General features: G+C 39.0%; 1 protein-coding gene across 4 annotated transcripts; it reads right to left on the bottom strand.

Moving 5' to 3' along the window:
* Positions 1-1,219: 1,219 nt before the first annotated feature.
* ODC1 (ornithine decarboxylase 1) lies at positions 1,220-9,604 on the bottom strand. Of its 4 annotated transcripts, none has more exons than XM_007476138.3 (12): positions 9,474-9,604; positions 6,097-6,233; positions 5,328-5,461; positions 4,879-5,052; positions 4,538-4,710; positions 4,009-4,143; positions 3,833-3,914; positions 3,514-3,597; positions 2,475-2,637; positions 2,278-2,390; positions 1,977-2,191; positions 1,220-1,694 (listed from the first exon to the last, which is right to left on the bottom strand). In XM_007476138.3, exons 3-12 carry the CDS (start codon positions 5,427-5,429, stop codon positions 1,550-1,552), a joined length of 1,386 nt encoding a protein of 461 aa, XP_007476200.1. In that variant the 5' UTR covers positions 5,430-5,461; positions 6,097-6,233; positions 9,474-9,604; the 3' UTR covers positions 1,220-1,549. The 4 variants fall into 4 exon arrangements, with proteins under 4 accessions (XP_007476200.1, XP_001371947.1, XP_056669284.1 ...); XM_001371910.4 differs by having other exon boundaries at positions 5,328-5,446; XM_056813306.1 differs by lacking the exon at positions 9,474-9,604 and adding an exon at positions 9,308-9,381.
* Positions 9,605-15,263: the final 5,659 nt, after the last annotated feature.

Here is a 15,263-nt window from a genome sequence, read left to right as displayed (position 1 = left end):
CTGACTTACTGCACATGTGATATTAATTTCACACAATGGGAATACATGTTTTTGGAGTAGGGGACCAAATGATCATTTGGGTGCGTTCCATTTCTCTTGCCATTCTCCAAAGACCAGGTTGTCTTCAACATGAGTTTGTAAAAACTCTGCTGAGATTTATTTATAGAACATCCAGTGTTTTGCCCAGCATGTAAAGCTTTGCATGTGGAGTCATAAAGGAGAAAGGTGTGCTAGACCAGACCTGAGATCTGGCAAAGAAACAAGTTCCGTTTCTTTCTATATAATCCTTGATTATATACTTTCACAAGGCTTTGAGGACATTAATTGTGCTATTAATATCTAGTTAATTCAGTACCCACCATTAAGGATTACTTTACTAGTTTTTGTCTTTGGGGGCCCAAGTCTGGATTCTGAAAACAATATTTAGATTCTTGTGTAGAGGAGGTCCTGAGTTAGTGTTCTCCTTCACTAAAAGTCAAGAGCCATCAAAAATGTAACACATATAAGATGCAATTAAGGGTAAACACCTACAACACCAAAAAAAAAATTACTGCTGTTGAATTTATTGTCACTTGACAAACAGTTTACATTTCCTAATTTAATCTGCAACTGTTACTAATCCCAGTAGCAAAGTTAGGGAGAAGGAAGGAGAGGAAGAAATTGGGGTTTACCATCTAAGCAAGCAATGACATAAGTCATAATGCACCTTTTTTGCTTTGACTCAAATTATCTTATTGCCTACATAATGATGTCCCATTACCTCAAAAATTAAGTATGCAAGGACATTAGCTCTCCATTAGATAACAGCCAATTGACTTAGGTCATCAGTTATGACTTTTTAGTTACAAGTAAGGACTGTTTGGCAGTAGAAAATGCTTGAAGTTTTAGCTCTCAATGAGGTCTCAATCCTTTTACTTTCCACCTGATAGCCTTCCCTAACCATTACTTACAAAAAGGCAGGCTAGAAAATTGGAACTCATTCTGACATCTTTGGGTCCTCAAGTACAGAATAATGCCTTAGACCTTGACAGAGACGCTACAATGAGAATTCAAAATATACACGCACTCCTATACTACCCTCACCCCAACTAGAAGAAATCCTTGGCTGGCACCCTCGATTAAAGAAATTCAATTCATTCTATGTATTTACGGTTACTTGTCTTAATGGCATCATATGTAAACCAGTTTTGAATGACCATAAGAATTTCCCGATACCTAATTATTTCAATATACTTTTATTTTAAAACAGGTCACAACACTAAGCTCAATTCTGCCATTGTACAAGCTACAAATGCTTGCATAGCAGCTGAGGGGTAATCTTTAGAAGCATATTTGAAAAGTGAATAAAAATTCATATAAAACAAATATTCAAATAGTTTCCATAGGAACACAGATAAGTGTGACCCCATCTCTTAGTCTTCCATATTGTTGCATTTGTGCCAGGCCTAGTCTTAAAACATATTTAAAAACTCTAGCAGGAATTAAGTTACTGGTCCCCCAAAATGCTCTAATTCAAGCTAAACTTGCAATGAATGGCTACAAACAGAATCTATACATTAACACTAGCTGAAGTACAAGTTGTTGAGTGATGTTCCATTCCACTTTCCCAAGCACAAGACAATGGCAAAGTGTTGATATCCTGATCCTCTACTTCTGCTGGAAAGCCTTGGTTCTTGATTTGTTGCATGCATTGCCTGAGAGACACAGAAGCAGCACATTAAAAAACCGTACCAGGTAGGTCTCATTGCTAATATGGCCCTATAAAGTCCCCCATTATTGACAAAAGCATTAGCAATGTAAATCAATCTCTTAATGCAGTCATTGCTTTAATACACCAGATCTTTCCAAGAAGAGCACTTGTGAATTTATTTGAATACAACTCCTGAAAGGTGTCTCTGTGTCTACTCCACCATTTTATATGACTATATGGCCAATTATACTATTAATTCTGGAGTAAAATCAACTTGAAAACTAACCATGCTGGCCCAGACATCACATAATAGATAGTGGGTCTCTGGAATCCATTGAAAGTAGAAGCAGCAGCAACAGTATAAGCGCCCATGTTTTCAAACAGCATCCAATCTCCCACATGCATTTCTGGTAAATCACAGCGTTCGACAATTCGATCGAGGCCATCACATGTTGGTCCCCATATGCTAGAAGAGTAATACTTCTCATCTGGTTTGGGCCGCTGAAATAAATGTGTTATACAAGTAAATTATAATACACTTCACCAAGTCCTTCACTTGTCTCGTTTCTTAAAGGGATTTTTCTTACCTTCTGTAGAAGAGGTTTAACATGTGCATGATCAAATAGGATACAATTAAATGATCCATATACTCCATCATTTACATAGTACATAAAGGTCTGGTCATTTGCCTCATCTTCATCTACAAAAAGGGAGGGGAGAATACCAATGAGTTCTTTGCACAAGAAAAATAAATTTGATTTCATTACTCTAGACTGCTACATACCATCAGAGCCTGTCTGTTCTTTTAATACAAGTTTTTTGGCAATGATGTTAACTGCAAGCGTGAAAGCTGATGCAACATAGTATCTGCCAGGTTCAGCTATGATTCGCACTCCAGAGTCAGGAGGAAAATACTTGTCCAATGCTGGATTGATTACACTTGAGATCTGAGTTAGAGAATAAACCACTAATTATTAAAGGAAAATCAGGAAGCAGCATTTATTGGTGTTTTTTTTAACCTGACTGTCCATGGCATGTCAAAACTGGGGTCACTACCAATTAACACAAATACTAAACTCCACTATACATAATATATATACATGCAGTCTTGTTTCCAAACCTATTTGATTCTTCCAGACATTCTTATAATTCACAGGATTTTTAAAAATGTTAAGTGTTTGTGAAACAACAACAAAAAAGACATTTTTTTAAAGTTCTAGAGGCAGCTAGGGTAGCATAATGGATAGAGAACTGGACTGGATTCAAATTTGGCCTCAGATTCTACCCAGCTGTGTTAGCCTGGGCAAGTCACTCAACCACAAATTGCTTAGCCCTCACCATTCTTCTGCCTTAGAACTGATGCTAAGACAGAAAGTAAGGATTTTTAAAAGTTTAAATTCAAGCCCTCATAGTGGTATATCAATAATATATCTCATCTCCATCTTAAAAAGGGGAGGGATCAAGAATACCAATGAGTTCTTTTTTATTTTACTTCAGCACTCTAGACTGCTATATATCAGAATCTTCTGTTCCTTTAATAAAATTTTAAAACCTTAAAAATTAATCCTAACCAGATTTTTATACAAAGTACTAGAAATATTTTGGTTACAAATTTTCATACAATCAATCATACATTTGGAAAGCTAAGTTACAAAAAATATAGAAACAGAATTAAGCAAAAATGAAATTCTAGAAATGTTTACTCTTAAGATCACATAAGTATAAAAATGGACAGGCAAAATCTGAAAATTCTTTCACAGATTTATGAATTTTAATTTCCAAGGAACTTTGAAATGTTTTTTAAAACATAGGAAATTAAGTACCTCTTCAAATTTAAGCTTTACATCTTCAGAACCAGGAAAGCCACCACCAATATCAAGAAGATACATGTTGAAACCAAACTCTGCCTATGGGGTCAAGAAAAATTAAACTGTCAGACAACAAAGAGTATGTATGCCAACCACAGAATTTTAACAAATCCAAAGAAGTCAATACTTATTTTTAAAAATGTTACTATATTAAAAATTTATTCAATAAGCTAGGGCAACTAAGTAGTTATTATTATAATATTTGTAATAATTCTATTGCAAAATGGCTATAATGGGTGAGTTTTTTAATACCCTTATAAGCCCTGTAACTTACCCCCATGTCAAAGACACATCGAGCATCAGAGACTGCTTGGACAAATGTTTCTGGATCAGTACAACCACTTCCCACATGGAAACTAAAAAGAGAAATTTATTCAATTATTTCTGACAAAATATGACTTATGGAAATTTGGTATCTTCCTACAAATTTCACCAACATGATGGGCTTACCTGACTCCAATAACATCAATATTCAGTTCCTTTGCCCGCTCAAGGAGTAGCCTACTAGTTTTGAGAGTGGCACCAAATTTAACACTTAGACGACAGACAGCTTTGGAGTCATCAGTGGCAATCCTTAAAACAAGCCTAGTGGATGCAAAGAAAGAAGCAGTCAAATTTAGCTCAAGTGAAAAAAAAACTAAATTTTTCTAAGTATCATTTTTAAAATCCCATCTTGTCACATATTTAAGTAAACTAAGATGGCTTTACCCTATGTTGCAAAAATAAAAAATTTGCAAAAGAGTGGTAAGGGCTAGGGAATGGGGGTTAAGTGACTTGCCCAGGGTCACACAGACAGGAAGTATCTGAGGCCATATTTGAACACAGGATCTCCTGTCTCTAGGCCTGGTTCTCAATCCATTGAGCCACCCAGCTGCCCCCTATTAATGAACATCTACTAAATAAAAATGTAAACTGTAACAGTGAACATGGAGTCTGGGATGATCTCAACCCAAAATATTGAAATATAGTAACTACTTACTTTGCCTTTGGATGAGCTCTGGCAACTTTCATTAACTCTACTTCACTATCAAAAGTCATCATTTGTACTCCATTGTTGGCAGCATACTTAATTTGTGACACTTGTTTGCATGGATTTGCATAGATTATCCTCTCTGGTGGCACCCCAAGACTCTGTACTAATTGTATTTCAGTCTGAGAAAGGGGGAAGAAAAGCAGCAATTGAGAAAAATGGAAAGAACAAAAACAAGAAAATACCAAGTTACTTAAGCCTTCAATCAGTCTTTTCCTCTAAAACTTTTGATTTGTCTTTGAATAAATGTTGATTTAAGCACTTTCCTCATATTTGGAAAAAAAGCTTACCTTGCTAGCACAATCAAATCCTGCTCCTACTGCAGCAAGTGTCTTCAATATAGCTCTGCTGTCATTACATTTAACAGCATAAAAAGGAGTTACTCGAGGAAGAGCTTTGTACCATCTCAGATGTTTCTTTAGGATGTCACCGAGGTCAGCAACATAGAAGGCATCTTTATCATCCTGAAATAAGTTAGTACAGAGATTATCTAAAATGTGTAAACATCTTAATAGATCACCAAAAATTATTATGGCCACCCTTTCTTCAGCCATCTAATTTTCCCCTCACCCAGTGATCTCAGACTGGAGAAAGGGACAAGATTTTAATAGATGTTCTTTATGACCCATTGACAGAGTTTCCTTTAGGCTTTGTCTGGGTTCCTTTTCGACTCCAGATACTTGTGTTAACAAGATATAGGAGACACTTAAAACAATATATGCTTAGCTAATATACTTACAGAAGAAGAAACTTCATTAATTTTCTGGTCCAAAATATCCTTAGCAGTAAAGCCTTCATCAAGGAAATTGAAGTCAAATTCATCATTGCTAAAGCTGTTCATGGTTTCTTGATGTTCCTCTAAAGTGCAACAAACTACAGTATCAAAATGAAAGCAAAAAATTGTTCTGAGCAAGTCTGAAAACCAAAAAACTAAAAACTTTAAAAATTGAATTTGAATAAACATTAATAATTATAATATAAAAAATCAGGGATACTTAAAAAAACTAGCTGTTCATAATATAGATGATACAACTATGATAACATTTACAGTGTTTTAATAAAGGTTTTGTGAGATATTTTATGTATGTTATTTCAACTGTTCCTCATAACAAATCTGTGATATAGGTGCTATTCCACCCAACCCCATTTTAAAGATAAAAAAAACAGGCGGAAAGGTTAGGGGAACTTGATGAGATCATACAGCTTACAAAGGTAAGGCAGAATTTGAATTCAGGTCTTTCTGCTAGAGTATTAAGTCTAATAATACTCTCACTACTGAACTACCCAGCTGCTTATAACAACAGCTAAGTAAATTAAAAGGATTTAAGGCGGTGAGCATACATTTCAGTTGCTTGAAGATGACATCAAAGCTAAGCCTTGAAAGCATGTTTGGATTGTCCAAGTTTGGTGTGGGGGCAGGGCTCACACAAGCCATAAGGAAGTTTAGATGCAGAAACAGCATGTTAAAAAAATCTTAAGATAAAAACATAGTAAACAAGTTTACTTACAGGGAAAATTAAGAGATGGAATTTAAAGGCAAGCTATTTCCAGCTTTACACCGAAGATGGTTTTCCAGAAAGAGAAAATCCTGTTAAATACAAGGCTTTGATTGTGCCTTTGGTGTAGCTGTTGCACTGGAAAGGTTCTGATAAAAAGACATAAAATTTACAATTCAAAAAATTGTATATAAATCACCCCCCAAAAACAAAAAAATTTTAAGAAGACTATTTAATCATCACTCATGACCAATTAGTAGCTTTTCCAGAAAGTCAGTACTACAATTGGGAGTCACTAATTTAGGGTCATCTAAGTCCTCTTCATTTTACAATTCAATAAAGTAAGGTAAAGAAAATTTAAAGAACTTTGCCCAAGTTCCTATACATAGGAAATTATCAGGGACAAAGCTAGGTTTCAAACAGATTTTCTTGGTTCCCCAGTGCTCTTTTACGACATCTGAGACATATGCACTTATTCTTCAAAACACACCTAGGAGATGGAGAATTATAATTCAACATCAAGTTTATGAAAGCTTTCATAGAAGCTTGTATGCAAAATGTTTTTTTTGATGATTGTTGCAACCAACTGTACCAAATTGCCCTCATCTAATACCCAATTCAGTGTTCAAGTTTAAAAATGGTGCTTCAGCAACTGCCAAAGACAAAATGAAATCGCATGAGATTGTGAAAATTAGTCAGATATACAGAATATTTCTTATTGAAATGCCTCAAACATCTATCTCTAATTACATGTAGTATGAATTTTCAGGGTAGGTTTGTTATTAAAGTTAGAATCAAATTAGCTTTAAAAATTTTGTTTCAATATTGTTTCCTTAGCTGGACATGTATTTTGGGGATTGTGTCTGCAATCACAATATACTGAAGTAATCTTTATTCTTTAATGTTGGTCAGAGTTAGAAGTTGGTAGTCAATATACCATTTCCTTCAACAATCTTTCTAAAAAACTTAAGTCTCAAGATTCTGTCACCAAAACCCAACAGAGCAGTTAAGATAATATTTGCTAGACTCATCTATTTATGGACTCCACTTTGCAGTCAAAAGTGGATAATGAGTATTTAATAAATGAAAAGTGAATTTACAATCCCATCAACTATTTTAAAATATTTAAAGGAGTCTTCTCTTCCAGTCTTGCCAACTTCAAAACTTGTTCAAAAGTAAACTAATAAGTAAAACTCATTTTTGTTTACATAGAAACAATTTATCAATGGGCAAAGACAAGGTTTTTAAACCTAAATCTTGGGGCAGATTGGTGCTTCTTTATAAGCATGTTTTAGGTAAGCTTCAAATTCAATTTGAAAATATTCTAGAGTCTTTGAGTTTTTGTTTGCAAGACCTTAATAAAAGATATGGAAGATTGTGTGCTATATATAAAGTACTCTTTATTCTAATCTATTTGGCATCACCAAAAAAATGCATTCTGTAGTTTTAAAAACCATTTAGGGTTGTTTTTTCAGACTAGGTTATAAAGTATCTTCAATAGACAAATGTTCTTACTATTTCCAAACAGCAACAGTTATAAAAGGAGCTGGCTGATTGAAATATTAACTAATCCCTCCCCCATTTATGAGAGGTCCCTTCACTTTCAGAAGTTCCCTATATCAATGAAATTAGAGATATGTTCCCTCTTCCTCTTGATCCAGTTCTGAATCCAACTATATTTAATTTGCATTTTGAGATCAGCAGACCCATATTTAGTCTCAAAACCAAATTACTTGAAATTTAACACCTTTTGTGGTGGACTCTTGAAAAGTTTTGCATTTTGTTTCCAGTCGCTGGAGGCAAGCTCAGAGGAAGGGTAAGAGAACTAACTTCATTTTTTTTTTTAAGTACAAGTAAGTCTGGCTTTAAAAGCAGCGGTCAGCTTTGAGTTTTGTCAGTGGAGGTCCATTACTAGAACCAGTTTTGCCAGCCAGAATACATACATCTTTCAGGTCTTTTTCACGACTTAAAATTCCATACTCACTGGGGTCTAAAGATCTTTTTCTAAATCTTTATAGGCTTTCTATTAGAATGAATATTTTTACCAACTAAAAATACTTTAGGCAACACCAACTAAAGGAGCTAAGATTATTTTAGCTCAATGTTTATCAAAGATACTACAAGGCCATTTCGGCATGATAACCTAGATAAGAAAAGAGCCAACTCCCACAAGTTTCTGAATCAGATAAAGTACTCTTCTAAATAACTTTCCTCCAACTACTCTCACCACTACTCCCCTCCCCCGAAAAATAAGGAGAATGTTTTTATCAAGCTATTATTGGGGGGGAAAGGGCCACCTGTCGGTAAGGTTAGCTGAAAAACAAATTATTTACTATAACAGTTTACATTCATTATAAGATAGCTTACAAGCACTTTATTCACAATTACCAACCACATAAATCGATATATTTATCAGCCTTTTTCGGATAAGTAATGACAACAGATCACAGTATGTTAGTGGGACTAGGTCCCACTAAAATTAAGTCGAATCAACTACTTTTTCTCTAACAGAAGAGATGAAACGACTTGCCCAAGGTCACACACCTTTTAAGCTCAAGAGGTCCTAGAAACTAGGAGTTTAAAAAGGTCTTTTAAATTAAGGGTCCCCTACCCCCACGGTCTTCGCAAACGAGGACAAGTTTGGACTACGTCAATGGATTGATTTTTGCTCCTAGTTACAGTCTGGGCTGGGAGAGAGTGGCGTGACGGGCCCCAGGTGGAAGGTCACACGGCAAGTACAGTGGCCGAGTTCCGGTCTCCTGGAGTCCCGGGCCAACGCACCACCCGCGAATTCAAACTGGGGTAGACTCATAGAGTCTAGTTTTGTCACCCGCCCCCTGCAACTTCCCCAGGGTGAAAGAAGAAGTGAAAGGACAGCTGCAGTTCTTGCCCTCCCTCCTTCTCCGCAAGCCGCGTGGGGCCTGGCGTAGAGAAAGGAAGCGCCTCCGGGAAGAACCATCAAACCCCAAAAGCGCCCGTTACCTGCGGCACCAGCTGGGCCCGAAACCGTGGCAGGACAGAGTCCAGGGGCACCCCCTCCCCGTCACTCACCCCCACACCTAACCGTAAGTGCCTCACTCCAACTCACTCCTGCCTGCCGACTTCCCCCCTATATCAAGGTGGTCTCGACCACCGCTTCCTCCTCCGCATCACCCCCCCCCCGCCCCGCATCCGGGGTGGTCTCGCCCACCCGCCCCACGGGAAGGCGGTGTAGGGTCCCCACCCGGCCTCGTTCATCGGCCAATCTCCCAAGGCCCAGAGTCGGCCACGTCCCTCCTCGGCCAGAGGCCGGCACCGGCTCCACAGGGACACGTGGCCGCTCCGACCCGTCACAGGCCGCCGGTTGGTCGTGGTGCCAGAGACTGGGCTGCGCTTCCCCACCCCCTCACCTTAAAGGACATGGACGGAGTGGGCAGACCCCATGGAGATGCTCAAGATGGACGGAATTCGACCGCTACGACGCCTTTCCCCCCAACCTCCGCCCCCGTTCAGCCGCCTCCTGCCCAGCTGGAGGAGCCGCGCCGAGCCGCTGGCCCGAGGTGGCACAAGAGCTGGTGGCAGAGGAGCTACCGGCGGCGGAGGCTGAAGGGGTCTGACAAAGCCCGACGGCTCCGCGGCGCCGCTACTTATAGCGCCGGCGGCGTCGTCATGGAGACGCACCAGCTCAAACCAGCCCCGATCGGTTCCGTCCGGGAGGAGGCGGAGGCAGGAGCAGCGCCCAATAGGAGAAAGGGATGGAAAAAAGAGGAGGGAGGCGGGCGGTTAAACGTCAGCGTGTTCGAATACCGCCCCGCGTGTGCACGCCCCGCCCGCCCGCGCGCCCGGCTCGCGCCGTCACCCGCTTCCCCCTCCCGCCCCCCTCCTTCCACGCCCAAGCTTAAGCAGTGCAAGCCCTCCGGCAAGCTCGCGGACTCCCCTTCCCTGAGCCGGCGGGAGCGCGCGCCAACACTTAAACACACCTCCTCGCGCGCCTGGGGGTTTCCTGAATCCCGCTTCTGCAGACCGAGTCGCTTTTTCTTAGGGCTTACGAGCCTTTGTGGACTCAGACACTGGGAAGAATTCTTGCAGCCTTGCAGTGGGGTCCGTAGTCCTTTGTGAAAATCAGTCTTAAATAAATGCACATTGTTTCCTGAGCATTTTTCCACCTTTCCTTGACCCGCTAGCAAAACATGATTTGTATTTATTCCAAATCAAAAGTCCTTTATGCTAACCGAAGTGGCGAAAAAAGGAACTTTCTGTACTCTCCAGTATCCTTCTTTGGGTCTCACTGCAGGTCAGATAAAGCTCTCACATGCGCTTAGAGCCTTCCCTAGCCAGTCGGGAATGCGTGTGCCCCCAGGGGCAGACTTTTGATCTAGTTTTCCATTTTTAGGAAGGAGGGCTATTCTCTTGAAAGCTCATTAGCTATGGACTGTGCTTTGAAATCCTTTGGTGAAAGTTACCAAAAGATCTTTGAAAGGACTGAAGTAAATTAGTAAAATGAATAGGTTTTTTAGTTTATTTTTGATGCTCAGGTCCTTTTCAATCCTGGAGCTTCTGTTTCCTAGATCAGTAAAATGAAAAGGACTTTAGAAGCCATATGGTTCACTTACCTGCTTGAGTATCAAATGAAAGAATAATTGTAATAATGGCACAGTGCCTGGCACATAGTAAGCGCTTTGTAAATCTGAACTGTTTTAGAGATGAAGAAACAGGCACCTGAGGGATGTAGTCAGAGAGCCAGTTTGTATCCTTGAAACTGGACTTGAATTCACTTGTCTAGTGCTCTTGCCACTTCCCTTTATCTTCAAATGTTCTCTGAATCAATCATCATTTATTAAGCGACTACCATCGTGGCATCTGGAAACTAGTAGGCACTGAGAATGCAAAGATTAAAGTTTCGTCCCTGCCCACAGGGAATTTACATTGTCTTCCCCAACAGAAGGCAAGAATTGTTTCTTTGGAACCCTAATTCTTCCCGAGGTCTCTTTCAGACTTAATATCCATGAATCTATGAAGTACATGTCTAAGATAAGGATCCTGTTCAGTGAATTCCTGGTATAGCACACAGCTGGCCCCAGAACGAGGAAGAACTGAAGTGTCTCAAGCCCTACTGCTTCTGTCATACTATTTGTGACGAACCGTTCCTGGTAAAACCAAAACAAAATGTTCAAGCAAAATCAACACAGCAACAATTCAAGTCCAACAGTATTCTCACCTGTCTACTGAAAAGGGGAAGGTATGTTTCTTATTATACGGGCTCCAGATAGAAGATAGATCATTACAGTTTCCCCAGTTTGGCGCTTCTTGCTGTCATTATCATTTACATTATTGTAGTCATAGTCTTTCAGTTTTCCTTTCTTCATTCATTCTGTCATCACTTCATACAAACCCCGCCCCCCTTCCCTGAATTCTTCACATTTCTTGTTTCTTGGGGTGCAATAATATTGTGTTACACTGATGTATCACATTCACAGTCAGCTATTCCTCCATCAATGGGCACCTATTTTGTTTCCTGTCTTTCCTTTACCACTGTTTTGCCATGAACATTTTTTTACAAAGCATTTTCTTGATGACAAACTGGAGAGGTAGGTAAGTAGTAAAAGAAGCTTTGTATTTGGGTTGGTTTTTTTTTAACTAATTTCTAACAGTGACATGGCAAGTAAGCTTCAGAACTGGGATTCTAACTTGGACATCCATAATTACCTACTATACTATCTCTTAAATGTACAGTCTCTTTGAGGAGACAAAACTGTTTCTTTTTCACATTCTGTCTCTGATTCTTAGTTTTTTACATGTACTTTTACACAATTATATAAAACTACAAGGATATAATAAAGTGCTAAATTGAACATAAGAAAGTCCCCAAAAGAATTTGAATTTTCAGAGAACCAAGTGTTGTGTGTGTGTGTGTGTGTGTGTGTGTGTGTGTGTGTGTGTGTGTGTGTGTGTGTAAGCTTGCTTTTGGAGAGCATCTTCTATACTTTCTCAAATATGTAGACACAAAAATAGTGCATTCCTCAGTTAAGAGTAGAATATTCCATCAACAACAAAAAGCTGGTTATGGACATCATCAGTCTTCAGATGACCCTATTCAGAGCTAGAGGAACAAGAATCATTGGAGAAAGTATGAGGTCACTGACTCTTCCATGACACTCACCCTATTCTCCATATCCAATCAAATGACAAATCCTATTGATTCTACCTCCCTAATATCTCTTGTATCCTCCCCTTTCAACTTTGCTTCTATGACTTCCAATTGAGTTTAGATCTTCATCTCTTCTTCCTGGATCCTTGTAATGGACTTCTTATTCCTGGTGTCCCTGTCTCTGTCCTCTCTCCTCTTCAAGACATCCTCACACTGCTACCAAAAAAATATCTTCCTAAGGCACAAAAAAGACCACTTGTCTTATTTATTATATATATTATATATGTTATTGACATATATATAATTATATATATAAATATAATAAATAATAATATATTACATATATGTCACTTCTATGCACCAAGGCAGACACTGTATTATAAAATTTTTGAGAGCAAGGATTATGCTATTTTGAATCTTTATGTTCTGAGCACAGTCCCTTGTTTCAACAGGCACTTGATCAATATTTTGTTGGTGGTGGTTAATTGAAATTGAATTAAATGGAATGAGATTCAGGAGACCTAGGATTTTAATCTCAGCTCCACCACTAAGCAACTATGTAACCTAAACCTTCCTAAGCCTTACCTTCATGTATAAAGGGAGGAGGTCAGATCAGATGGTCTCTGAGGTCCCTTCCATGTTAAGTTATGATTCTTTGAACTCTCTAGGACTCAGTCTGCTCATTTGTAGAATGAGGATAAAGGATTAGAGACACTCAAAGGTCCAGATCTAAAATGTTATTATTTTAATTTCTAGAACTTTTAACTATATCTTAAAAAGAATATGCTTTCACAAAATACTATCCTGTTTTTCAGAACCCTGAATGGGCACTGCTTTCAGAACCTGCCAGTGTCTGTACCAAGAGCTGACCAGTCTCTTTTGACCATACTCCATTATTCAGAGTGTAAACCTCAAAATTTCTTAGACTTATAAATGTTGGAAAGTTCACCATTGGGAAATTTCATACTTGAAAAATTTCCTATTGATAGTGGGTCTTGACTATTGGAATGTGAATCCCATTGGCATGGGAGGTTCCTTCTCCTTCCCTTCTTAAGATTACTTTAGGACAGAACCCCTTTGCTGAACAATGGAAAGGACTTTGACCTATGCTTAAGCATAGAACAGGAATTTCTTTGAGTCATGATTGATTTTAGAATTGATACAATGGAGATACTTGGAATCAATCTCCACCCTATTCAGTCCTAACAGGATTGAGTAAGGGCTGCAGCCTAGATCAAAATTTAATTATTTCAATCTCTACCCTACTCAGGTTAACAGGATTTAGAAAGGGCTGTAGCAAAGGATCAAAGATTTAATTATTTGAAAATATGACCTTCAACAGACATGTGCAAAGCCAGACCTCTGGGTGGTCCTGGGTTAAGCTAGAGCCTCCATTGGCACAGGGAAATTGATGGACAGGGGATTGGTAGATGTGAGGACTGAGGGGAGGGAACTTGGATGGTTTCCTTAAGGATAGGGGGGTCTGAAGACTCGAGGTGGTGGTTGAGGAGTTTGTCTGAGTGGTGGGAGTGTGCTCTGAGAAGCTTGCTCTGAAGGAAGCTGAAGGTGGGGGCCTCTGAGACTGTTTCTCCATTTTGGTCACGTGAGTAATAGGGACTGATCTCTTTTCTTTGCCCCAGCTATCTAAGGGCTTGGGCCTTTTGGCCCAGCCTAAACAGAAGGGGTATTTAAGCCCTATTTCCTTCTCTCCCTTTTCTCTCTCTCTCTCTCTCTAATTACTTCCTCCTATTGTAATTAAACTCCATAAAAGATTGACTGCTGACTTCAGTTTTCATTTAGGAATTACATAGCTGAATTCCTTGGCGACCTTAAATTAATATATATCAGTCTTTTAAAGTGATTCCCTTGTAACAAGAGTTACATCATAAGCCTGTGGCCTTAATACTGGAGGTAAGAGAACAACCCTATACAATTCATATATCTGGATAAGTTTTGTTCAAGGTTATGTTCTAGAAATAAATTAAGGGCATGAAGATGCAAATGCTGGATGGCCTCCATGGCTGTTGGTTCCACTTTCTTCAAAGGGCACATACCTTCGGGTCCTCTGACATGTTCTAGACCAGAAGCCTATATTGACCTCAAATGTCATCCATTAGGCATCCATAGAAAAACAAGCACCACTAGTCTTAAAGCATCCTTCTGAGGTGATATCTCTGAACTTTGCTTCCTGATCTCTGCTTTGGACTTTCTAATGTTTTAATTCACCAGTTAAGGAAATTCTATCTTTTGCTTCACTTCTAGATCTATATGTTGGAGTCTTTGAGCATTACAGTTGAAAAGAGGGCCTGGGTCAGCTCCTGGCTGTCCTTGCAAAGCCTCTCGTATACCTTATAGAGACAAAGACCCACATAAGCAAAACTTACAAATGGCTAGAATCTTAGAGTAGAAAGCCTACAAGCACAGTGGGGTCCCCTGAAAAGATCAGATATGCAACAGGACAGTAAAAAGTATTATCTCTAACATGTAAATAAAATCACATATATACATGTGTACACATCTATTACAGTCACATGCATATATGCATGTAAACTTAAAGAAAGAGAATGTGGTAGTGGTGGTCTGGACCTCTGACCTCATTGGTATAGGGAACTTGCAAATAATATAAGTTGCAGAACAATGGCTGATCTGTATATGGTTACTTACATAAAATTATTGACAATCAGAATCTAAAGGCTTAAGTCATTCGTTTGGTCTGTAGTTGCCTTCCCCCCCCCCCCCATATCATTCTCAATAGCAAGATTTCCTCCTCCCACACCCATATACACACCACACTGTCACTCCAGGTATGTACAACCTTGCCCAATTTGGCCTATCTGTCCTCATGAAAAAAAAAAGTGGAAGTGACTGAAATGTAATTGCCTTTACTCCTACTGCTTGAGGCAAACTTTCTTTGAGAGTTAAGCACCTGAGTCTGCTAGCTGACTCACACAAAAGGGAAGTTCCACAAGGTAGTCTTATGCAATGTGATGAGAAGGATGAATTTGATACAGGAAGATAAATTGATGAGTAAATTACATCCTATTTAAATGCA

Source organism: Monodelphis domestica, chromosome 1 (assembly GCF_027887165.1).
Source record: "Monodelphis domestica isolate mMonDom1 chromosome 1, mMonDom1.pri, whole genome shotgun sequence".
In the NCBI taxonomy this organism is placed as follows: Eukaryota; Metazoa; Chordata; class Mammalia; order Didelphimorphia; family Didelphidae; genus Monodelphis; species Monodelphis domestica.
The sequence above is the reverse complement of the archived record's forward strand: the minus strand, read 5'-3'. Positions and strand labels throughout refer to the sequence as shown.